At 45.3% G+C, this 26573-nt stretch overlaps 1 protein-coding gene and 1 long non-coding RNA gene across 2 annotated transcripts in view; one reads left to right on the top strand and one right to left on the bottom strand.

The window, feature by feature from the left end:
* Window positions 1-890: 890 nt before the first annotated feature.
* On the bottom strand, window positions 891-3613 carry LOC129863226 (uncharacterized). Its single transcript, XR_008760948.1, has 3 exons — window positions 3234-3613; window positions 1588-2585; window positions 891-1458 (listed from the first exon to the last, which is right to left on the bottom strand). It is a non-coding gene; the product is annotated as an uncharacterized LOC129863226 (long non-coding RNA).
* Window positions 3614-6837: 3224 nt separating this feature from the next.
* LOC129863844 (rhotekin-like) overlaps window positions 6838-26573 on the top strand; it is a 39432-nt gene continuing 19696 nt past the window's right edge. The window contains exons 1-3 of the mRNA XM_055936169.1: window positions 6838-7166; window positions 18613-18812; window positions 18902-18963. Coding sequence (XP_055792144.1) covers window positions 7059-7166; window positions 18613-18812; window positions 18902-18963 — 370 coding nt within the window. The 5' untranslated portion in view covers window positions 6838-7058. The remainder of the gene's footprint in view (window positions 7167-18612; window positions 18813-18901; window positions 18964-26573) is intronic.

Here is a 26573-nt window from a genome sequence, read left to right as displayed (position 1 = left end):
GAGGCAGCTGTCAATTGTTGTCCCTGATTGAGAATCATATATAGGTGGCTTGTTTTGTGTTGGGATTTTGTGGGTGGTTGTTTCCTGTGTCAGTGTTTGTGCCGCACGGGACTGTGACGGTTAGTTCGTTTGTTATTTTGTATAGTGTCTTGTCTTCGTGTATATTAAATCATGGAAACTTACCACGCTGCACATTGGTCCTCCGATCCTTCTCGCCTCTCCTCGTCCGAGGAGGAGGAAGAGCTAGACTGCCGTTACAAGAACAGTATATCTCCAGTGAGGATTTCAGTTTGTGGAAGAACAGTATATGTGACATTTTGCATGACTCTTGTAAGATGTCCTTTTTTAACACCTGATATGATGTTTTAAGTACAGATGCCCTTCATGTAAATAACTTAACTGCAATATGTAGTTAATTCATTTGTATGGAGGTTCATTTAAAGGTGGTCTATCAACTTCAGCACTGAGGACTTTTCTGAAAAGTTGAGTCATGAAATCTTAGTCTCATTTAAAATGAAGCCCTCAATGTGAACACCATAGAATAACTACAAAAATAGAATACAATTAAATTAATTCAATCAAAACAAGCACAACTTGTACATATCAAATATGGATCAATGTGATGTGCCAATATGCATGTCCATTATGCAGGTCCCTACGGTCAATATTACAAAACGTTCATAAAACCGTTCACTTTGCGTTTAACACTATGACCAGCAATTAAGTTTTGAATTCCATTAAACCCATGCTAAAGGCAAGAAATGTCCTTCTGTACTGAGGTGACAGCAGTAAATAAGTAGTTAATGCTAAATGTGGTGACAGAGAGACGTACTGTATATTGTAACGAATAAAAAAGGGAATCAAGATCAAATGAATACTCACATACTGTATGTGATGACTTATTTGTTTTTAATTAATTCAGATTTTTTTTAAATCTAATGATCACACGCAAAATAATTCTCAACAGAACACATTGTACATAACATTTTCTACACTAGGAACAACATCTTAAAATTTAATTAATTAAATATATTGTGCTGGTTCAAATCCTACACAAATTGATTCACATAGAAAATACGTACCATACATTTAATTTCCTACAATAGGGGTGACATCTCTTCTGAAATGTATTCAGATTCAACATACTATACAGGTTCAGGGGATCATAAACTCACAGAAAAAAACTGTTAATTATGTAGCTTGGTTTAACAACAAATTATTCACTCTACAGTGATTAATAAAAAGAGCGTGCAGCAGCTGGCAAGTAGTTGAGCATGGTCATCAGATCTTGGTACTTGTTTCTTTTGATGGGCAGAGGACTCTCATATGCTCTAGGGTAGTGGCTTGCAAAATAGGGAGGTTGTGGTGTAGCTCCTTGTTTTGGTTTGGAGATCAGCCACGATTTCCATCCCTCAAATAGACTGTGGCTCTGTCTGGCGTACAGATTCCAAGGATCAACTGAAATTAGAACAGAAACATTTTAAGTTCCTGACATCAATAAACAACTTTCATAGTCAAGCATTAGGATATTTTATTGTTAGAACAACATATTGATGGGATGTTAGTAAACTATTCTCTGTGCAATACCTGTGACTTTTAACCACCTCACTGAGGTGATCTGTAGTCCAGCTGGTCGCTTGAGAACAGAATCTGGGAGGTGCCTGAAGTCTTCACATTGCATCCTCATCACCTTGAATGGTTTTGCTGGTTGTGCTTCAAGTATCATCTTTGAAACATCATCAGGTGTATGAAGGACTGACACCGTGCGCCTCTTCTCGATGGTGGAAAAAGATCGATCACAAGGAAGAAAAGAATGACCAGACCATGAACTTCTGCTCAACTAGGGTAAAGTAACCCAGAGACGAGCATCGACATCAGATTGAGCATCCGCCAGTTGTTATTCTGCCCACAGCATCTGTCACTGAAGATGATCAACTTGCGCACCTCTGGTTTGGTGAGCGGCGTGAATTTTGTCTTCACCCAGTTCAATATGCAGCTTGCCACCTCAATGAACCCTCGGTGTGCAATCCCCTCATGCCAAACACACATGTATGCAGGATCTTCTTTTCCAAGTTCCTGGATGCAAAGGTTAAAATTTGACAGCTGCCGCTGGTAGTAGACATTGGAGTGGGCCAGATTAGGGGTGTACATCACCCCTGTAGATCCACAGAAATGACATGACAGTCAGCATTGGCTTTAGCCCACTCAGTGTCACTTTGAAGCTGTTTGTAGGCCTTTTCGGCTTTTCGATGGTGCAACTCACTTTCAACTGCAATCTTCCTCTTCTCCTCTTCAGATGTTGCTGCTGACATCTTAGTGAAGAATGCGTCACATTTGCCACAGGTGTCACTCCTGGGTTGGCCGAAATTGAGACTCTGCTGTTTGAAAATGCTGTGGTATTCTTCTCTTCTCTTCATATTTTCACTTGCCTGAAGACGGCTGTTGGTTAGCTGGAACACAGACATGAAAGTGACCTTGCACACATTCAATCTCTGGCCTGCTTGCTCTACATGGTATTTGAAGGTTTGTTTCTGTCGTTTGTTCTCCTTTGTATCCTCAGGTTTACGTCTCCGTTTCACCTCATGCTGCAATAAAAATTGACAATGATAAATAAAGAATTGAATATACTGTAGCACATTCAGGGTATTGCTTGATCAGGACCTCCATCTTTCACACACTCCCAACCTATACACAGAATGAGTTTGTATTGCACCATTGTGTAACACTGCACTTTTAGAGTTAATTCATGTACGTATCATTACTGTCAAAGTTAAACTATGCAAATGTTCAATATAGCTATTATAATAATAGGTGTTTTGTCTTATTTCTAACCTGTTCTAAGCCGGAGAGAATCAACGCTTGTTGTTTCTCGTATGGGACAGTGTAGAAACTGTTGAACAGATGCAGCTTGCGCTCATCAGTCAACTTTTCACAATCCTTTCTGCACGTCGTGGAACATGCTCTTCCCTGCAGGATACAGTGTAACGTTACCTATAACTAGCTAGCTACTGTAGCCATGTCGAATCATCCGGTGGATGGAGAAAAATTAGCTAGCTATGTTTCTTCTATAATCTAGCAATAATATTTGTAACGATAATGTATAAGTTAGTAGCCAACGAACTTTAGCTAATATGTTTTCTCTATAGTTACAAATTAGACAACCCAGAACATACATGTTAGCTACTGTACTCTATAGCTAGCTTGATTGTTTGATATACGGTTCTTCCACGTACCTCTTTTGGACAGCTTTTCCCAGTTTTTTCTTGACCCTTACGATTTTTATAGGGTTTTCCCGCATCCCGTAAGATCTTCCTTTGCCTGTCTTTCCATTATTTTAGTTTTGTTTTACGTTTCTTTTCCACATTTTGGCGATTTTCATCAGCAACAGAAAAGTTGTGCGCTTGTCCGTCCATTCTGAGTGGTGCACATAAACGGTTATTCCACGAGAGCCTATCTTGAAATTTAAAATGATTGTTAATTAGCGCATGGAAAGCTTGTGAAACCGGTTCACTATAGAAAAAGGGTGTCCAATAATGATTTTTCATGTATATCTCTTTTTTTTTTGTCACATATATGGTTCTTCGTCTGTAGGATTCATTTAAAAAAACTTATTTTTTTGAAAATGTCCAAAATGACCAGGGGCGACCCCCATTGGCAGGACCCGGGTGCTCCCTGCCTGGCCATGGACCCCTAGCACCTCCCTGAAGCCATTTAGAGCCATATTAAAAATACGCTCCTGGTAACCTGTTCAGATTACCAGGTGCACGGCTGTCTATTTGCAATGTCTTACAATGGGCATTTACCATCACGAATTGGATATGGTCTAATATAATGCAGAAATGGCCAATTGACTGGCTCGTTGAACTCGGGATGGTCGAGCAAAGATAGTGATTCCTCTCCATCGCTTGTTGGTGTTGATTTCAGCATGTTCATTTGGTAATGGTAAATCCCTCATTAAATACATTGGAAATTTACACTGTCCATTTGCAATATGAAATGTACAATGCCAATATATTATACTGCCATGAAGTCAGCCATCAGTGAATAAGATATCATACTGACACCAAACTTATAGATACTGACACCGAACCCACTTTGTCCAACATGTTTAAAAGCCAACTATCACATATTTCAGAGCAGGCTGTCACGCTCGTCGTTGGAATGAGAAGAGGAGGACCAATGCGCAGCGTGGTAAGTGTCCATATTGATAATTTATTATCATGAACACAAAACAAGATAACGAGAACGAAACAGTCCTGAACGGTGAATACAAAAAAACACTGAACAGAAAATAATCACCCACACCACACAATGAAAAACAGGCTACCTTAATATGGCTCCCAATCAGAGACAACGACTGACACCTGCCTCTGATTGAGAACCATACTAGGCCAAACACATAGAAAAAGACAACCTAGACATACAACATAGAATGCCCACCCACATCACACCCTGACCAAACAAAACATAGCAACATACAAAGCAATCTATGGTCAGGGCGTGACACAGGCTCAAAATATGTGGGACGCTAACGTCCCACTTGGCCAAAAGCCAGTAAAAATGCAGAGTGCCAAATTCAAATAAATTACTATAAAAATCAAACTTTCATGAAATCACACATACAATACACCAAATTAAAGCTACACTTGTTGTGAATCCAGCCAACATGTCAGATTTCAAATCGGCTTTTCGGCGAAAGCAAACGATGCTATTATCTAAGGATAGCACCATAGTAAACAAAGAGAGAAGAAGCATATTTCAACCCTGCTGGCGCGACACAAAACGCAGAAATAAAAATATAATTCATGCCTTACCTTTGACAAACTTCTGTTGTTGGCACTCCAATATGTCCCATAAACATCACAAATGGTCCTTTTGTTCGATTAATTCTGTTATATATATCCAAAATGTCCATGTCACGCCCTGACCGTAGAGATCCTTTTTATGTCTCTATTTTGGTTGGTCAGTGTGTGAGTTTGGGTGGGCATTCTATGTCTGGTGTTCTATGTTGTCCTTGTTTTGTATTTCTATGTGTTTGGCCTAGTATGGTTCCCAATCAGAGTCAGCTGTCTATCGTTGTCTCTGATTGAGAACCATACTTAGGTAGCCTGTTCCCACCTGTGTTGGTGGGTAGTTGTTTTCTGTTTTGTGTGTCATCACCTTGCAGAACTGTTCATTTGTCATTTTTGTTGTTTTGTCAAGTGTTTCGTATATTTATTAAAAGTAATATGAACACTTACCAAGCTGCACCTTGGTCCTCTTCTCCTTCTCCCGACAACGTTCGTTACGGTCCATTTATTTGGCGCATTTGATCCAGAAAAACACTGGTTCCAACTTGTGCAACGTGACTACAAAATATCTCAAAAGTTAGCTGTAAACTTTGCCAAAACATTTCAAACTACATTTGTAATACAACTTTAGGTATTTTTTAATGTAAATAATCGATAAAATTGAAGACGGGACGATCTGTGTTCAATACAGGATTAAAACAAACTGTAGCTAGCTTTCTGCTCACGCGCCTCTATCTAACAGTACACTTCAAGTACTATGGTGTTGAAGGCTGAGCTGTAGTCAATGAACTACATTCTTACATAGGTATTCCTCTTGTCTAAATGGGATTGGGCAGTCTGCAGTGCGATGGCGATTAAATTGTCTGTAGATCTATTGGGGCGGTATGCAAATAGAAGTGGGCCTAGGGTGTCAGGTGGTGGAGGTGATATGATCCTTAACTAACCCCTCAAAGCTCTTCATGATGACAGAAGTGAGTGCTCCCTGGTGATTGTCATTTAGTTCAGGTACCTTTGCTTTCTTGGGTACAGAAACAATGGTGTATATCTTGAAGCAAGTGGGACAGCAGACTATACATTGATTGTGAGGTATTCTAGATCCGGTGAACAAAAGGACACAATCACACCTTTCTTCTTCCCGGAGAATTCTTTATTCCTGTCTGCGCAATGTACTGAGTACCCAGCTGGCTGTATGGATGGGGACAGTATATCTGGAGAGCGCCATGAGTCTGTAAAACAGAGTATGTTACAGTCACTGATGTCTCTTTGGAAGGATAAGTCAGTTATCCTGTGAGAGCATTTTTGCCGAACCTACTAAGGGGTTTTGGATGCTAAGCTTATGGTCATGTTGCAGCAGTGTGTAGGAAGGAGATTCCGAGATGTGAGAAGTGTGCATGAGTGCATGGGAAAATGGAATGTCTAGAATTGGTGGAAAAAACGGTGTGTCAATTGTGTGGGTACTCATGTTGCTGGAGATCAGAAGTTCCCGGTTTGAGAGAGACCGGTTGCCAGGGTCAGAGTAGAACAGAAGGTGTCGTATGCTGAGGCAATGAAGAGAGTAGAGGATGATGGGTCAAGGGTGAGTAGTAGTCCTAGGCCAATACAGAGTGATACAAATGTGTGCTTCGGTAATGTTGGCCTCTTAGCGTTCATTGTCATGGTTATCAACTGTACCGCAGCAATGGAATGTAAATCACAGAGAATAGATGTGGTGGTGGCAGCTGCAGAGAAGTACTTGGTTGTATGAGGTTTTACTGCAGAGTTGCAAGGTGTGTTAAACAAAAGTGTCCCATTGTCCCAGGCCGTCGGCCTGGTGTAGGATCAGTTAGGGTCAAAGTAGTGGAATGGGGTGTTTTTTTAAAATGGTATTTTATTTGTAATTATTTTTTATTTTTTTAAATAGTGCTATTATAGGTGTAGGATTAGTTGGTAGTGCCAATTTGCTTTTTCATTTCACAATGTGTAACGTGATCAATAGGTGGCGGCATGCACAAACAAATGTGCGAACGCCCTGATACCGAAGAAGAATTATTCTCCTCCGCGCCCCCAACCCAACCGCACCCCTGGCCCCTTGGATAGTAGTAACGTCACCAACACGCCGATGACCCACGGTCCTTACTATAACTCTTGAATGACTTATTACTTACTTTTTCAATAGCTTCTACTATAAAATAGTAGTCATAGTGCGGGTCTTCGCATTTTCAGGCTACCATTTCTCATAGCTTTTCAATAATCCTTTCGATTTATAACTGTACATGGTAGGTTATTAGAATGTTTTGCCGAAATCAGGTGTCGAGAAGCACGATAGCAAGGGGGTCAGCATTGGATCTGGAAATACGACGACTGGGGCATTTCAACACTCTTGGGGACTTGGCACAGGTGAGTGGAGACCTAACGTTTCACTCCACAAAGTGATCCTCCCGGCCTGTGTTAATGCGTTATACCATATTTTCCTGTTTTCTGCTGTTGGTGCGGTGTATTTGAGTTCTCTATGATAAATTGGATCATCATAATCAGGCTATTTGAAATAAGTAATGTGCTCTGCTCATAACAACTATAATGTAAAGGGCCAACTTGCATTTGAAACAATAACAAAGGGCACCGCCGACCCCTGTTTTGATCAAAAAGGGATGAACCTGGAGAAATGTTAGTCTTAAATTCATAGACAGAGCTATTGATTGAAGGACTGACCATCCAATATATCAAAGTTATAGTTCTAATGGGCTATGTCAGTTGAACTAAGCTCATGAGTCATTTAGAAGTTATATTATTCAAGAGTCAATGAGTGTATATAATTTATAAGCCCCGCAAATATGTATGTAGCAAAAGCGGATTGAAAAAAAAGTTTACAATATTGCGTAGATTTTCTTTTTTCCCTGAGAAAAAAATTATTGTGGCGATTAATACAATGACATCACATACTGGAAATGACATAAATCCTAAATGGTTCTCAGAACTTGTGAAATGACTCATACCTGTGTAATCTAGTTGGAAGGTACATATTGCTTCCTGGCCTTGAAATGATATTGTTTGTCTTGAGTAACAGTAACTCTTTAAGTGACTGATAAGAAGTGATACGATGTTTGAAATAATATATAGTTCATATACACATTCATTCTCTCGCTTCCCATTCCTCCCTCCCATGGGAAATGCAACGCTTTTATTCCGACGTTATGTCATTTCCCCCCCAAGCTCTTTGCCCTCTACTCTTTATACTTGGCACAGCCAGATTTATTATCAGACTCATTTAACACTTTTATCAGCTGCATAAAAACATGGAATGTTTTTTCAGACTCACAGAATCAACTGATTACATAATAAAGTCCCCACCAAGACTAGACCAAGGGGCATCTTCAGGTGAATTGAAGAATAGACGGAGGGGAGAAGGAGATATAGAGAGATGGGAGATGAAGAGCTGAAATCCCAACACACAAACACCCACACACCTGACCTAACACCAGGGAGTGGGAGGAGAGCAGACCAGACCGTGACTCATATCATTGCTCAAGTGCCGGAAGTCCAGACAGCTCCATTTGTCACAGTGGATGATTGATCCATAACTTCTGTTACCTCTCTAACTATGCGGTCAGTCTCAAACAATGACTGTTCTGTCTGAGAGCAGCTTGGGGTTTTCCTTGGATACTGCTCAGTGGGTTGTAGCCTGCAGTATGTGATGCTGCCATTGGGGAAACCACCCTGTGTCCGCCTGTGTAGTAAGCCTAATATTGACCTAATCATGACCGCCCATGTGTGATGTCCACAAGTTGGTTGCTGGCTCAATTATTTTTTGGTCACGGCTTAAGACATGGGTCTTGGTTAAAAACATTGGTTGGGTTCAAATGTAGCTTAAAACTACATCAGTTTTAAGCTAGCTAATTAGCATAGGTAGTCCACTCTGTCTTCCATCTGTTTTCCATAAACAAATGCTGTAACATGGAAATATGGCTGCTGGAACCCTAACCCTATTTATGTTTAATGTAATGGAACTGAGTCATGATCAAGGGCTAAAATAATCCATGTCCTGTCCTCCTGTGCAGTTGACTGACCTTAGATCAGTAGGCCAGAGTGAGCTAGCTTTACCACCCATTAACATCTCTACATAGTGCTGCAGTGGAGAGAGCCTTGATAATACTGTGACAGGTTCCAATATCAGATTGGACAGCATTTCATTGTGCTTTTACTGACCAGTAACCCACTAGGCAGTCCAAATCCTTTTATACATTATTGGCTCCAACCCCCCCCCCCCCCTGGAGTTGAATGGATTTGACAATGCTGTCACACTGCATTGTCAATGCCTGAGGTCTGTAACCATGTGCTCTATGAACTACGAATAGAAAGGCAATTGGATGTAGTACAAAACAGTCCAGGAGAGGGCACTGTTGCCTAAAATGTACTCAGTCATGTTACAGTACAGTACATGCAAAAAGTTTAATAATACTTTGTCTGAGCCATGATAAAATCTGCAGGCTGACAATAGGTCAGAGCAGATGGTGTTAAGATATCTGTTTATATGACTATGGCCTGTATATTACATGTCAGGTAAAGCACATCCAGGTATTAAGTTAGTCTCCCCAGAGGTGGGACTCGTCTGGGACTTGAAATAACAAGGCATACTAATCCATGTAAAATCCCTGCCTCCACTCCCTGTTGACTGGACCTTCTCGCGTCTCTCTGGCTGACTGTAGCTTTAATAACTCAAACTAGACTGGACTGTATATTCGGCATTATAAAACTGGTGGAGTCATTCACAAAGTAGATGGAGCTCTTTGAAGGATCGAGGAACATGAACATCTTTGAAAATAACCAGGTGAGTGTACAAAACAGTGTTCTGCCTCAGAACAGAGGCAGCACAAGACCTTTTTACTAAGGGGTTGCTTGGTTGTTGCGTAGAGATGGTTGTAATATATGGGGTACATGTGTGAATATACTAAGAAAATCTTTCTCAGGAGCGCCCATGATCACGCATTTAGGGTCATGTATTTATGTATGTACAAGATGGCTAGTGAATAATCTGATTAATGTATTGGAAGGAATGTGGACTCTAGTTGGAATTTGGGCTTTGTAGACATCTGTTAGAAGGTAAATTTGGCCTGGATAGGAATTTTTATGTTTCTGTACAGATATGGTAATCAGGGACCCCTTGTCAGGTGTGCTACATCCTGGTAGGTAACTGGTAGATGTTCGAGGAAAGAGACATCAGACATAACACAGTTCATTTGGACATGCTTGGACAAATTATTTTTTTACCTTTTTGGCTCCCGAGTGGAGCAGCGGTCTAAGGCACTGCACCCTGGTTCGAATCCAGGCTGTATCACAACCGGCTGTGATTGGGAGTCCCAAAGGGCGGCGCACAATTGGCCCAGTGACGTCCGGGTTTGGCCGGTGTAGGCCGTCATTGTAAATAAGAATTTATTCTTAACTGACTTGCCTAGTTAAATAAAAATTACTGTCACATGGGGATTTGGTTGTTCAGAGTTAAGTACACTGAACTAAAGGTTAATGGGGCTCCCGAGTGGCGCAGCGGTCTAAGGCACTGCATCTAAGTGCTAGAGGCGTCACTACAGACCCTGCTTCGATCCCGGGCTGTATCACAACCAGCTGTTATTGGGAGTCCCATAGGGCGGTGCACAGTTGGCCCAGCGTCTTGCTGGTTATGGTTTGGCCGGGGTAGGTCGTCATTGTAAAATAAGAATTCATTCATAACTAACTTGTTTAGTTTTAAATAAAAGGGGATCTATCCATGCTTATAGAAACATAACATACCATTGAGGGTAAAGGTCAAAATACTATAATTAAATGACGTAGCAGCAGCACAAAGCATGATCATTAATCTCTTCCAATCCTCCAATCTTAATCTGGTTTGAATGTGTATAGTGATATAGAGTTAAACCAATGTTGCAACAAAACCTAAAATAATACAACACAAGTCACATGGCGAGATAATGTCACCACATTTTGCCCAACAACGTATTGTCTTAGCAGTCTGATCTGATTAATTTATCCTGCCAGGTACCAATGCCAGTGCGCGCACACACATACACATACCCACACACACACACACACACAGCCCAAACCCTGATACTTTAGCTGGGCTGTTCCATGTCATTTCAGTAAGCCATGACACCCACCATCTCAGATTCTTCTGAAATGGTTTTGGTGGTTAAAATGTATAAGTGTAACAGTCCTGACCTATTTATGTTAGTTTTTATGTGTTTTTGGTCAGGGCATGTGTTTTGGGTGGGCAGTCTATGTTACCTGTTTCTATGTTGGTTTCGGTTTGCCTGGTATGGCTCTTGATTAGAGGCAGGTGGTTTGCATTTTCCTCTAATCAAGAGTCATATTTAGGTAGGGCATTATCACTGTGTGTTTGTGGGTGATTGTCTCCTGTGATGTCTTCGTCGTTGTCGATGTATTTCACTTACGGGACTGTTTGGCTGTTCGTGTGTTTCGATGTAACGTTCCTGTCCGTGAGTTTACGTTTGTTATTTTGTAAGTTTTGAAAGTGTTTGTTTTCGTTGTCATCGGTGTTCGTTATAAAATAAAGATGGCATATTTCCCAGACTCCGCATTTTGGTCAGAAGATCCTTCTCTCCTCACCTCATCTGAGGATGAGGAAAGCGACAGCTCTTACAGAATCACCCACCAAAATACAGAGACCAAGCGGTATGGGAAAAATCGACGGAGCAATAAGGACTTTTGGACTTGGGAGGAGATTTTGGACGGTAGAGGACCTTGGGCTCAACCAGGGGAATATCGCCGTCCAAAGGAGGAATTGGAAGCAGCGAAGGCGGAGCGGCGCTGGTATGAGGAGGCAGCTAGGAGACGTGGATGGAAGCCGGAGAATCAAGCTCGTAACCGGAATTATGAGGGGACTCGTCTTGCACGGAAGCCGAAAAAGCCCGTGAGTAACTCCCAAAAATTTCTTGGGGGGGGGCTAAAGGGTAGTGGGCCAAGGGCAGGTAGGAGACCTGCGCCCACTTCCCAGGCTAACCGTGGAGAGCGGGAGTACGGGCAGACACCGTGTTACGCAGTAGAGCGCACGGTGTCTCCTGTACGTGTGCATAGCCCAGTGCGGGTTATTCCACCTCCCCGCACTGGTAGGGCTAGATTGGGCATTGAGCCAGGTGTCATGAGGCCGGCTCAACGCGTCTGGTCTCCAGTGCGTCTCCTCGGGCCGGCATACATGGCACCTGCCTTACGCATGGTTTCCCCGGTTCGCCTGCATAGCCCAGTGCGGGCTATTCCACCTCGCCGCACTGGCAGGGCGACCGGGAGCATTCAACCAGGTAAGGTTGGGCAGGCTCAATGCTCAAGAGAGCCAGTACGCCTGCACGGTCCGGTATTTCCGGCGCCACCTCCCCGCCCCAGCCTAGTACCTACAGTGCCTATATTACGCACTAGGCTACCAGTGCATTTCCAGAGCCCTGTTCCTCCTCCACGCACTCTCCTTATAGTGCGTGTATCCAGTTCGGTGCCTCCAGTTCCGGCCCCACGCACTAAGCCACCTGTGCGTCTCCCAAGTCCTGTACACACTGTCACTTCTCCCCGTACTAGTCCTGAGGTGCGTGCCCTCAGCCAGGTGCCACCAGTGCCGGTACCACGCACCAGGTATAGAGTACGCTTTGAGAGTTCAGTGTGCCCTGTCTCTGCTCCCCGCACTAGTAGGAAGGTGCTTATCATTAGCACGGTGCCTCCAGTTCCGGCACCACGCACCAGGTCTACAGTGCGCCATATCCGGCCAGAGCCATCCGTCTCCCCAGCGCCATCTGAGCCATCCGTCTCCCCAGCGCCATCTGAGCCATCCGTCTCCCCAGCGCCATCTGAGCCATCTGTCTTCCCAGCGCCATCTGAGCCATCCGTCTTCCCAGCGCCATCTGAGCCATCCGTCTGCCAGGAGCCTGCAAAGCCGCCCGTCTGCCATGAGCCTGCAAAGCCGCCCGTCTGCCATGAGCCTACAGAGCCGTCAGCCAGACAGGAGCCGCTAGAGCCATCAGCCAGACAGGAGCCGCTAGAGCCGTCAGCCAGACAGGATCTGCCAGAGCCGCCAACCAGACAGGATCTGCCAGAGCCGCCAACCAGACAGGATCTGCCAGAGCCGCCAACCAGACAGGATCTGCCAGAGCCGCCAACCAGACAGGATCTGCCAGAGCCGCTAACCAGACAGGATCTGCCAGAGCCGTCAGTGAGCCATGAGCAGCCAGAGCCGTCAGTGAGCCATGAGCAGCCAGAGCCGTCAGTGAGCCATGAGCAGCCAGAGCCGTCAAAGAGCCATGAGCAGCCAGAGCCGTCAGTGAGCCATGAGCAGCCAGAGCCGTCAGAGAGCCATGAGCAGCCAGAGCCGTCAGAGCGCCATGAGCGTCGTGAGCCGTCAGCCTGCCATGAGCGTCGAGAGCCGTCAGCCTGCCATGAGCGTCGAGAGCCGTCAGCCTGCCATGAGCGTCGAGAGCCGTCAGCCTGCCATGAGCGTCGAGAGCCGTCAGCCTGCCATGAGCGTCGAGAGCCGTCAGCCTGCCATGAGCGTCGAGAGCCGTCAGCCTGCCATGAGCGTAGAGAGCCGTCAGTCTGCCATGAGCGTCGAGAGCCGTCAGCCAGCATGGACCTGCCAGAGCCGTCCAAACAGGACCTGCCAGAGTCCTTCAGCCGGGATCTGCCCCTTGTCCCGGTGTTGCCCCTTGTCCCGGTGCTGCCCCTTGTCCCGGTGCTGCCCCTTGTCCCGGTGCTGCCCCTTGTCCCGGTGCTGCCCCTTGTCCCGGTGCTGCCCCTTGTCCCGGTGCTGCCCCTTATTCCAGTGATGGTCCTTATCCTGGTGCTGCCCCTTGTTTTTGTGCTGCCCCTTGTCCCGGTGCTACCCCTTGTCCCGGTGCTGCCCCTTGTTCCGGTGCTAGCTGATTATTTAGGGGAAGGTAATGTTTGGGTGGTCAGTGGTAGGGGTAGACAGAAGAGGGGAGTGACTATGGTGGTATGGGGACAGCGTCCGGAACCGGAACCACCACCGTGGTCAACTGCCCACCCGGACCCTCCCCTGGACTTTGTGCTGGTGCGCCCGGCGTTCGCACCTTGGGGGGGGGGGTACTGTAACAGTCCTGACCTATTTATGTTAGTTTTTATGTGTTTTTGGTCAGGGCATGTGTTTTGGGTGGGCAGTCTATGTTACCTGTTTCTATGTTGGTTTCGGTTTGCCTGGTATGGCTCTTGATTAGAGGCAGGTGGTTTGCATTTTCCTCTAATCAAGAGTCATATTTAGGTAGGGCATTATCACTGTGTGTTTGTGGGTGATTGTCTCCTGTGATGTCTTCGTCGTTGTCGATGTGTTTCACTTACGGGACTGTTTGGCTGTTCGTGTGTTTCGATGTAACGTTCCTGTCCGTGAGTTTACGTTTGTTATGTGAGTTTATGTTCAGGTTCCGTTCTACGTCGTTTGTTATTTTGTAAGTTTTGAAAGTGTTTGTTTTCGTTGTCATCGGTGTTCGTTATAAAATAAAGATGGCATATTTCCCAGACTCCGCATTTTGGTCAGAAGATCCTTCTCTCCTCACCTCATCTGAGGATGAGGAAAGCGACAGTTATTACAATAAGATTAGCATTCCTGCAACATTATTTTGTTGAAATATAATTAAACTAATTGATTGCACCCAAATTGGCCATTTTTATTTATTTATAAGATTCGTATAATATTCAGTAAATATATTACACTGAACAAAAATCTAGATGCAAGATGAAACAATTTCAGAGATTTTACTGAGTTACAGTTCATATAAGGAAATCAGTCAATTGAAATAAATAAATTAGGCCCTAATCTATTTGGAATTGTGTATAGATCCTTGCGACATGGGGCTGTGTATTATCATGCTGAAACATGAGGTGATGGCAGTGGATGAATGGCACGACAATGGGCCTCAGGATCTCGTCACGGTATCTCTGTGCATTCAAATTGCCATCGATAAAATGCAATTGTGTTCATTGTCTGTAGCTAATGCCTGCCCATACCATAACCCCACCGCCACCATGACGCACTCTGCTCATAACGTTGACATCAGCAAACCGCTCATTCACATGACGCCATACTAGATAAACCGTCTGTCTACTATCTGCACGGAACAGTTGAAACCGGGATTCATCTGTGAAGAGCACACTTTTCCAGTGTGCCAGTGGCCATCGACGTTGAGCATTTTCCCACTGAAGTCGGTTACGACGCTGAACTGCAGTCTGCAAGACCCTGGTGAGGATGAAGAGCACACAGATGAGCTTCCCTGGGATGTTTCTGACAGTGTGTGCAGAAATTCTTCGGTCGTGCAAACCCACAGTTTCATCAGCTGTCCGGGTGGCTGGTCTCACACGATCGCGCAGGTGAAGAAGCCAGATGTGGAGTTCATGGGTTGGTGTGGTTACACTTGGTCTGCTGTGGTGAGGCCAGTAGGATGTACTGCCAAATTCATTAATTTCTCTGTAACAGCTCTGGTGGACATTCCTGCAGTCAGCATGCCAATTTGCACACTCCTTAAAAAAAAAGAAGAAAAGACATCTGTGGGATTGTGTGACAAAACTGCACATTTTAGAGTTCCCTTTTATTGTCCCCGGCACAAGGTGCACCTGTGTAATGATCATGCTTTTTAATCAGCCTCTCGATTTGCCACACCTGTTAGGTGGATGGATTATCGTGGCAGAATATTTAAATCTTTTGCAGTGACTTTTTCAAACTAAACATGCATGCCGCCTATAGCGAGGGCCAACCACTGGCCGCGCATTCTGCAAGATTGATTGCTTATTAGAGCAATTTAGAAGTAAATGTTAGAGCCTGCACTTCTATGCCAGAGAGGAACTGTTCAATATTTTGTTTATCAATAGATGATTGTGATTTATCTCCTGCCTTGGTATAGGCTGTGAAATTAAATAGGCTATGATGTTGTGCTTCTATCACACAGCAACACCATGCTGTAGCCTTGTATTGTTGTCAAATATTTAAAATAGTCTACCGGTCTATTTCATTTTGAGCATGCTTGAATAAGGGATGGATGAATGGTAATATTTGTTGTCGGCTTCGGCTATAGTAGCGGAAATACTGTAAGTCATGTCAGAAAAGGAGAGAGGTCCTGCAATTTGATTGATTTATATAATGAAAGAAACATATAAGGTCTACACGCCCAGTTATGCGATCTCCTTACCAACGGAGAATGTTCTCAGCTTTTTAAAAAGAAAACAAGGCCCCAGGATTGTGTCTCATATTTCTGTAGCGTGAGGCAGCTTGATGAACAAGTATACACCCTGGACAGAAAGCTAGTCTATAGAAGGGCCTTACCTTGACTCTATCCCCTTAATGCGTGCAAACAGTGACGCACCGGGTCCTATTTTTACAGTCTATGGTATGACTCAGCCAGGGATCGAACTCCCAACCATCCAATCTCAGGGCGGGTACTCAAATCACAAGGCCACTGAGTGGTAGTGTAAGATAGGCATTTTAAGTGTGTGTGTGGGTGTGCCTCTTTCGGATGTCTGACTGTTCTCGGGTGTTCCTCCTGGTTGTCTGACACTGAAGTGCTTGTTTTGGACATTGTGTTTATTATCTGAGTGGACAGGTTTGAAGACTGTGAGGAGAGCTCAGAGACTACATCATGACCGAACAGACAGCGTTCTTCTTGACTTGAGTCTTAATTGCCAATCTGCAGTTCAAACAACAACAAAGCCGGCACCCCGCCACTGTTTTGGAAAACTGCTGAGGAAAGGGGCTCATGAGGCATTTCTAAGTAATATTCATCAAGAAACAATGGATACGAGGTGTATGTACACTGATTGTACCAAACATGAATATTTAGTTCCATAGGGATGCTGACCCATGTTGACTTCAATGCTTCACACAGTTGTGTCAAGTTGGCTGAATGGCCTTTGGGTGGGGGACTATTCCTGATATACACAGCAAACTGTTGAGCATGAAAAACCCAGCAGCGGTGGAGTTCTTGACACACTCAAACCGGTGCACCTGGCACCTACTACCATAGCCCGGTCAAAGGCACTTAAATCTTTTGTCTTGCCCATTCACTCTCTGAATGGAACACATACACAATCCATGTCTCAAGGCTTAAAAATCCTTCTTTAACCTGTCTCCTCACCTGCATATACACTGATTTGAAGTGGATTTAACAGGTGACATCAATAACGGATCATAGCTTTCACCTGGATTCACCTGGTCAGTCTGTCATGGAAAGAGCAGGTGTTTCTAATGTTTTGTACACTCCGTGTATAATTCAATTAAAAGTCCAAAAATGTATGTATAATCACACATCAGTCTGTTTAACCCAAGATGCTATTTTGACTGGGTCTTTCAGAGTGGACATTCCTGCAGTCATCATGCCAATTGCATGCTCCCTCAACTTGAGACATCTGTAGCATTGCGTTGTGACAAAACTACACATTTTGAATTTGGCCTTTTTTTGTCCCCAGCACAAGATGCACCTGTGTAATGATGCTTGTTTAGTCAGCTTTTAATCAGCTTCTTGATATGCCACACCTGTCAGGTGATTATCTTGGGAAAGGAGAAATGCTCACTAACAGGGATGTAAATGAATAGCACAAAACTTAAGAGAAATAAGCTTTTGGTGCATTTGGAGCATTTCTGGGATCTTTTATTTCAGCTCATGTAACATGGGACCAACACTTTACGTGTTGTGTTTATATTGTTGTTCAGTGTAATAATAATAATAATAATTTGGTGGGTGCTTATTTGTCTTATTTCACACAAGTACAAGTGTGTATTATACACGTGTGAATTGGAAATGTGTTTTTTGCATCCAACACCCCCCCCCCCCCCCCCCCTTCCCGGAGACACCCTCAGAGAGTGGAGGTCACGGCTAATAAATATAGTACCAAACCTCCTAGTTGGACCAAACCTTTTCCTGCCAACAAATTCTGCAAAATGTTTAAGGGTCAAACTGCTGAAAATGATATCACAATCCAGCTCTTAGTGGGCTGCAGGATGGCACTGATGCAGCAAACTGGGACAAGATCAAGATTTTTCACATGTTTTACCTAATAGCAGGAATGGCATAATCTAGTGGTCAGAACCTGGTAATGTCAGGATGTCTGATGGGACATAAAATCTAACAATTTAAGACAGATTTCTCTGAACAGTTGGAAAAACCCCACCAAATTCACTGAAAATATATTGCATCATTTGAAGAAACTATACTCAGAGCTGCAGCTCCATACTACTTGTCATACACAGAGAACTAATACTGTATACTTGTCTTTGGGGTGGGATTGGCGGGGGTGTGGGGGGTCCGTGGGAGGATTTTTTTTGGGGGGGGGGATTCCTCATAGTATGTTATTGATTGTAAGGAAAAAGTTTGGACCAAATTGGATGTTAGGTACTATATTTATTGAATACTATATGAATCCTATAAATTTTAAATGGCCAATTTGGGCACAATCAATTATCTTAACTTTTCAAGAGATCAGATTATATTCCATCAAAATGTTGCAGGAATGCTAATTTTATCTGTTTCTAACTACAGACACAATTTCAGAACAAACTGAGATGGTGGGTGTCAATCCTCTTTCTTGTGCTGTTTGAAGTGGAAAGCCCCAGCTGCTTGTTTGTCTAGGGTTTCTGGTAAACATGACAGAATATATCCTTACTGCGCTCATCCTCAACTTCTGTTGAGTCGGGTAGTGTTGGGAGCTGCTGTTAGATATGGCATTGTTGAATGCGGAGGAAGGGTCACCTAGCTGTACACAAACCAATAGTAACTGATGAGTAAAGTAGAGCCACTATCTTTTTTGTAATCTTTCTCTCCCTATTGTTCTTGCTCTCCTCTCTCACTCAACCACTCAGGACGGTGAGGTGCAGCGTCAGATAGACCGCGAGGTGCGGATGCGTGAGGGAGCCAGTAAGCTGCTAGCTGCGTGCTCCCAGAGAGACCAGGCCCTGGAGGCCTCCAAGAGCCTGCTCACCTGCAACACCCGCATCCTAGCACTGCTCAGCCAGCTGCAGAGGATGAGGGAGGCCCAGGTCCTGCAGAGAGTAGGCAACAGGTAGGAGAGAGGGGGGTTGGGTGGGGGCAGTTTGCTGTCATAACAATTTAGTAAATAATTAAATAAAACCACTCTGTTCTCCACTGCAGGTCCTGTATTGGTGGGTCACTGGATGAGAGGCTGCCCTGCATGGGTAATGTGGCCATCTCAGGTGAGCGTGTACGCATGCGCAGACAGACACCATTGTAATATGGCGGCGATAGATGGCAGCTTCGCTTCTAGTCCTTAGGAAACTGTGCAGTATTTTTTTTTTTAATGTATTATTTCTTACACTGTTAGCCCAGAAAACCTTAAGTGTTATTACATACAGCCGGGAAAAACTATTAGATATCAGAGATGTCAACTTAACAGCACAACCAACACTACGACCAGGAATACAACTTTCCCGAAGCGGATCCTTTGTCTGCACCTCCCAGGGCATTTGATCTGATTCCAGAGGCCGACCCAAAACAACGCAGCCGGAGGAGAGGGTGCAGTAGCGGTCTTCTAGGGGGCTTCGGATGCGCGTACACCACCCACTGCTTCCGAGTATATTATTCGCTAATGTCCAGTCCCTAGTTAACAAAGTCGACAGAATTAGGGCAAGAGTTGCTTTCCAAAGAGATATCCGGGATTGTAACATACTCTGTTTCACGGAGACATGGCTAGCTGGGGACATGCTGTCGGAGTCCGTACAGCCAACAGGATTTTCAGTGCATTGCGCCAACAGGAACAAACATCTCTCTGGTAAGAAGAAGTGTGGGTGTGTATGTTTCATGATTAACGACTCATGGTGTAATTGTAACAATAAACAAGAACTCACGTCCTTTTGTTCACCTGACCTAGAATTCCTCACAATCAAATGCCGACGGTATTATCTCCCAAGAGAACTCTTCTCGGTTATTGTCACAGCCTTGTATATCCCCCCGCAAGCGGATACCAATACGGCCATCAAGGAACTTCACTGGACTTCATGCAAACTGGAAACCATATATCCTGACGCTGCATTTATTGTAGCTGGGGATTTTACCAAAGCTAATCTGAAAACAAGGCTATCAGCATATCGATTGCAGTACACGAGTGAGTAACACACTCGACCACTGCTACTCTAACTTCCACAATGCATACAAGGCCCTCCCCCGCCCTCCTTTTGGCAAATCTGACCATGACTCCATCTTGTTGCTCCCCTTGAATAGGCAGAAACTAAAATAGGAAGCGCTCGTGCTTAGGTCTATCCAACGCTGGTCTGGCCAATCGGATTCCACGCTTCAATATTGCTTCGATCACGTGGACTGGGATATGTTCCAGGTAGCCTCAGACAATAACATTGACATATACGCTGACTCGGTGAGAGAGTTTATAAGGAAGTGAATAGGAGATGTTGTACCCACTGTGACTATTAACTATTAAAACATTCCCTTACCAGAAACCAAGGCTTGATGGCAGCATTTGCGCAAAACTGAAAGCACGTACCACCGCATGTAATCATGGCTAAGTGACTGGAAACATGGCCGAATACAGTGTAGTTATTCCCTCCGTAAGGCAATCAAACAAGCAAGGCGTCACTAAAGAGACAAAGTGGAGTCGCAATTCAACGGCTCAAACATGAGACGTACAGTTGAAGTCGGAAGTTTACATACACCTTAGCCAAATACATGTAAATTCAGTTTTTCCACAAATCCTGGTATTTAATCCTAGTAAAAATTCCCTGTCTTACGTCAGTTAGGATCACCACTATATTTTAATAATTTGAAATGTCAGAATAATAGTAGATTGATTTATTTCAGCTTTTATTTCTTTCATCACATTCCCAGTGGGTCAGAAGTTTACATACACTCAAGTTGGGTCAAATGTTTTGGGTAGCCTTCCACAAACTTCCCACAATAAGTTGGGTGAATTTTGGCCCATTCCTCCTGACAGAGCTGGTGTAACTGAGTCAGGTTTGTAGGCCTCCTTGCTCGCACACGCTTTTTCAGTTCTGCCAGCACATTTTCTATGGGATTGAGGTCAGGGCTTTGTGATGGCCACCGCAAAACCTTAACTTTGTTGTCCTTAAGCATTTTGCCACAACTTTGGAAGTATGCTTGGGGTCATTGACCATTTGGAAAACCCATTTGTGACCAAGCTTTAACTTCCTGACTGATGTCTTGAGATGTTGCTTCAATATATTCACATAATTTTCCTACCTCATGATGCCATCTATTTTGTGAAGTGCACCAGTCCCTCCTGCAGCAAAGCACTCCCACAACATGATGCTGCCACCCCCATGCTCCACGGTTGGGATGGTGTTCTTTGGCTTGCAAGCCGCCCCCTTTTTTCCTGCAAACATAACAATGGTAATTATGTCCAAACAGTTCTATTTTTGTTTCATCAGACCAGAGGACATTTCTCCAAAAAGTATGATCTTTGTCCCCATGTGCAGTTGCAAACCGTAGTCTGTCTTTTTTTATTGCGGTTTTGGAGCAGTGGCTTATTCCTTGCTGAGTGGCCTTTCAGGTTATGTCGATATAGGACTCATTTTACTGTGGATATAGATACGTTTGTACCTGTTTCCTCCAGCATCTTCACAAGGTCCTTTGCTGTTGTTCTGGGATTGATTTGCACTTCTCGCACGAAAGTATGTTCATCTCTAGGAGCTCTCTAGGCTGCGTGGTCCCATGATGTTTGTACAGATGAACGTGTTACCTTCAGGCGTTTGGAAATTTCTCACAAGGATGAACCAGACATATGGAGGTCTACAATTTTTTTTCCTGAGGTCTTGGCTGATTTCTTTTGATTTCCCCATGATGTCAAGCAAAGAGGCACTGAGTTTGAAGGTAGGCCTTGTAATACATTGTAACGGTAGTCAAATTCCTCCTCCTCGGACGAGGAGAGGCGAGAAGGATCGGACCAATACGCGGAGTGGTTAGTGCTCATGTTGATTTAATAAAACGAAACTAAACACTGAAAATACAAAAACAAATAAACGAAGTGCAGAAAACCAATACAGTACCGTGTGGTGAAAAAACACAAACACGGAAACAAACACCCACCAAAACACACGTGAAACCCAGGCTGCCTAAGTATGATTCTCAATCAGGGACAACGATTGACAGCTGCCTCTGATTGAGAATCATACCAGGCCGAACACAAAATTCCCAACATAGAAAATAAACCATAGACAAACCCACCCAACTCACGCCCTGACCAACTAAAATAAATACAAGACAAAGGAAAACAGGTCAGGAACGTGACAGAACCCCCCCCTTAAGGTGCGAACTCCGGGCGCACCACCATAAACTCTAGGGGAGGGTCTGGGTGGGCGTCTGTCCACGGTGGCGGCTCTGGCGCTGGTCGTGGTCCCCATCTCACCATAGTCAATCCCCGCTTCCGTGACCTCCTCCCAATGGCCACCCTCCATATACGCAGCACCGGACTGAGGGGCAGCACCGGACTGAGGGGCAGCACCGGACTGAGGGGCAGCACCGGACTGAGGGGCAGCACCGGACTGAGGGGCAGCACCGGACTGAGGGGCAGCACCGGACTGAGGGGCAGCACCGGACTGAGGGGCAGCACCGGACTGAGGGGCAGCTCCGGACTGAGGGGCGGATCCTGGCTGGCTGGCTCTGGCGGATCCTGGCTGGCTGGCTCTGGCGGATCCTCGCTGGCTGGCTCTGGCGGATCCTGGTTGGCTGGCTCTGGCGGATCCTGGCTGGCTGGCTCTGGCGGATCCTGGCTGGCTGGCTCTGGCGGATCCTGGCTGGCTGGCTCTGACGGCTCCTGGCTGGCTGACGGCTCTGGCTGCTCATGGCTGGCTGAAGGCTCTGGCTGCTCATGGCTGGCGGAAGGCTCTGGCTGCTCCTGTCTGGCGGAAGGCTCTGGCTGCTCCTGTCTGGCGGAAGGCTCTGGCTGCTCCTGTCTGGCGGAAGGCTCTGGCTGCTCCTGTCTGGCGGACGGCTCTGACGGCTCGGGACAGACGGACAGCTCTGACGGCTCGGGACAGACGGACAGCTCTGAAGGCTCGGGACAGACGGACAGCTCTGAAGGCTCGGGACAGACGGACAGCTCTGACGGCTCGGGACAGACGGACAGCTCTGACGGCTCGGGACAGACGGACAGCTCTGACGGCTCGGGACAGACGGACAGCTCTGACGGCTCTGTGCAGGCAGGCAGCTCAGACAGTGCTGGGCAGATGAGAGACTCTGGCTGCGCTGGAGAAGAGGAATGCTCTGACAGCGCTGGACAGGTGGGAGCAACTGCGGAGAGAACCCGGAGAGACAGCCTGGTGCGGGGGGCTGCCACCGGAGGACTGGTACGTGGAGGTGGCACCGGGTATACAGGACCGTGAAGGAGGACACGCGCTCTTGAGCACCGAACCTGCCCAACCTTACCAGGTTGAATGATCCCCGTAGCCCTGCCAGTGCGGCGAGGTGGAATAGCCTGGACTGAGCTATGCTGGCGAACCGGGGACACCATTTGTAAGGCTGGTGCCATGTACGCCGGCCCGAGGAGACGCACTGGAGGCCAGATGCGTTGGGCCGGCTTCATGACACCCGGCTCGATGCCCAACCTAACCCTACCATTGCGGCGAGGTGGAATAGCCCGCACTGGGCTAAGCACGCGTACTGGGGACACCGTGTGCTCCACCGCATAACACGGTGTCTGATCAGTACGACGCCCTCTCACTCCACGGTAAGCACGGAGAGTTGGCTCAGGTCTCCTACCCGGCTTTGCCACACTCCGTGTGTGCCCCCCCCCAATAAATTTTTGGGTCTGACTCTCGGGCTCCCAACCGCGTCGCCGCGCTGCCTCCTCATACCAGCGCCTCTCTGCCTTCGCTGCCTCCAACTCCGCCTTGGGACGACGATATTCCCCTGGCTGAACCCAGGGTCCTTTGCCGTCCAGGATCTCTTCCCAAGTCCACGAGTCCTGTGTCTTCTGTTGCTGCTGTCGCTGCCCTTTTCCACTCCGCTTGCTCCTTTGTAGGTGGGTGTTTCTGTAACGGTAGTCATATTCCTCCTCCTCGGACGAGGAGAGGCGAGAAGGATCGGACCAATACGCGGAGGGGTTAGTGCTCATGTTGATTTAATAAAACGAAACTGAACACTGAAAATACAAAAACATAATAAACGAAGTGCAGAAAACCAATACAGTACCGTGTGGTGAAAAAACACAAACACAGAAACAAACACCCACCAAAACACACGTGAAACCCAGGCTGCCTAAGTATGATTCTCAATCAGGGACAACGATTGACAGCTGCCTCTGATTGAGAATCATACCAGGCCGAACACAAAATTCCCAACATAGAAAATAAACCATAGACAAACCCACCCAACTCACGCCCTGACCAACTAAAATAAATACAAGACAAAGGAAAACAGGTCAGGAACGTGACATACATCCACAGGTACACCTCCAATTGACAAAAAAAATAAATAATTAGCCTATCGGAAGCTTCTAAAGCCATAACATAATTTTCTGGAATTTTCCAAGCTGTTTAAAGGCACAGTCAACTTAGTGTATGTAAACTTCTGGCCCACTGGAATTGTGAAACATTGAATTATAAGTGAAATAATCTGTCTGTAAACAATTGTTGGAAAAATTACTTGTCATGCACAAAGTAGATGCTTGCTTAGTCCCCTCCTGTAGTCCCTGTTCACCAAGACTGCGTGGCATTACTCCAACACCATCATTACGTTTCCTGACGACACAACGGTGGTTGGCCTGTGTCATCCACAAATTAGATGTCCTTACTGACTTGTCAAAACTAGAGTTTGTTAACAAGATTTTTGTGGAGTGGTTGAAAAACGAGTTTTAATGACTCTAACCTAAATGTTTGAGTTTGAGTTTATTTTTACAGGGACAGTGCACATTAATCAACGTTTCAGTAAAAGTGCCGGTTTTAGCCAGCCGGCTAATTTTCAACCGCAGTCCCTGGGCAGGTTATTAAAAACAATTACAATATAGACAATAGCAACATAGAACAAGACATAGCATACAGACATAGCAACATAGGACAAGCAAGATGTAGCATACAGACAGAGCAACATAGAACAAAAAGCAGCAAGACAAAATTCATAAAAGCAACAAAGTGTTTCCACACCTCACAAGTTACAGACAACAGACATGGAAAGCGGCAACACACAGCTAGGGACCATGTTCACAAATCTGATTGACCTTTAGCCATGTCTTCAAGCATTTTGTGAAAGTGTGATATGTGGTGCAGTTATGTGTGTCTGATGGCAGAGTATTCCAGACATGGGAAGCTCTCACAGAAAAAGCGGATTTACTAAAGGTGCTTTTCCTTAGGGGAACTACACAGTCACCTCTCATGGCAGACCTTGTGGATCTGCTGCCATATGTTTGGGTTTTCTGTTTAACAAAAATACTGAGTGGAGGGGGAGCCAAGCCATTTAGGATCTTGAATACAAGACATGCATCGGTGTATTGCACAAGATTTTCCCAATTCAGGAGCTCATGCTTTCTGAGGATGTGACAGTGATGATGGCTATTGGGCTTCCTATCAAGCACTTTGAGAGCCTGTTTGTAGACAGACTGAAAAGGTCTTACTGTTGTACAGCAAGCTTGGGCCCAACTAGTCAAGCAGTCTGCTAAGTGGGGGAGTATCATAGATTTGAAGTACAGTTTTGCTACCTCTGTAGTCAAACAATTTCGTATAAATCGGAAATTAGCTAGGTTGAATTTGGTTATTTTAATTACCTTTTTCACATGCTTTTTAAAAGAGAGGTTGGAATCAAGTATGATGCCAAGGTACTTAAAATCAGATACCACCTGGAGCTTCTCCCCTGACACATCGACATCTGGCTCAGGAGCATCTGTTGCCCTCTTTGTGAAGAACATGCAAACAGTTTTTAACACATTGAGATGCAAACACGAGTCACTGAGCCACTTTGTAACCTGGACCATTACAGTAGTGAGTTCTTGTGCAGCTTGTTGTTTGCTCTTTGCATGCACATATATCACTGTATCATCTGCATACATTTCAACTTCAGACCCAGTACAGACAGAAGGCAGATCATTAATGTACAGGCTGAACAGGAGGGGCCCCAGTATTGACCCTTGGGGCACGCCCACATCATAGCTAAGAGTGGGCGACAGCTCATTGCTCACTCTGACACACTGAGTTCTGCCTTCAAGGTATGATTTCATCCATCTCAAGGCATCGGGGGAAAAGTTGAACTTGGACAATTTTGTGATGAGAATCTCATGGTTAACAGTATCAAAAGCCTTCCTTAGGTCCAGAAACACAGCCCCAACAACGCCCCCTTTGTCCATCTTGGACTTCACATTTTCCAGAAGAAAGCAGTTGGCCGTTTCTGTGGAGTGATGTGTGTGTAATGTGTGTAAACTTGTGTGTAAACTTCCGACTTCAACTGTATGTGGCAGGGTCTACAGACAATCACAGATTACAAAAAGAAAACCAGCCCCGTCATGGACATCGACGTTTTGCTCCTAGACATTAAACAACTTCTTTGCGCGTTTGCAGGACAATACAGTGCCACCGACACAGCCCGCTACCAAAGACTGTGGGGTCTCCTTCTCCGTGGCCGACGTGAGTAAAACAATTAACCGCGTTAACCCTCGCAAGATTGCTGGCCCAGACGGCATCCCAAGCTGCGTCCTCAGAAGCATGCGCAGACCAGCTGGCTGGTGTGTTTCCGGAAATATTCAATCAATCCCTATCCCAGTCTGCTGTCCCCACATGCTTCAAGATGGCCACCGTTGTTCCTGTTTCCAAGAAAGCTAAGGTAACTTAACTAAATGACTATCGCCCTGTAG

The sequence above is a fragment of the Salvelinus fontinalis genome, chromosome 10 (assembly GCF_029448725.1).
Source record: "Salvelinus fontinalis isolate EN_2023a chromosome 10, ASM2944872v1, whole genome shotgun sequence".
Classification (NCBI taxonomy): domain Eukaryota; kingdom Metazoa; phylum Chordata; class Actinopteri; order Salmoniformes; family Salmonidae; genus Salvelinus; species Salvelinus fontinalis.
Note: the sequence above shows the minus strand (reverse complement) of the source record. Positions and strands in the feature narration are given on the sequence as shown.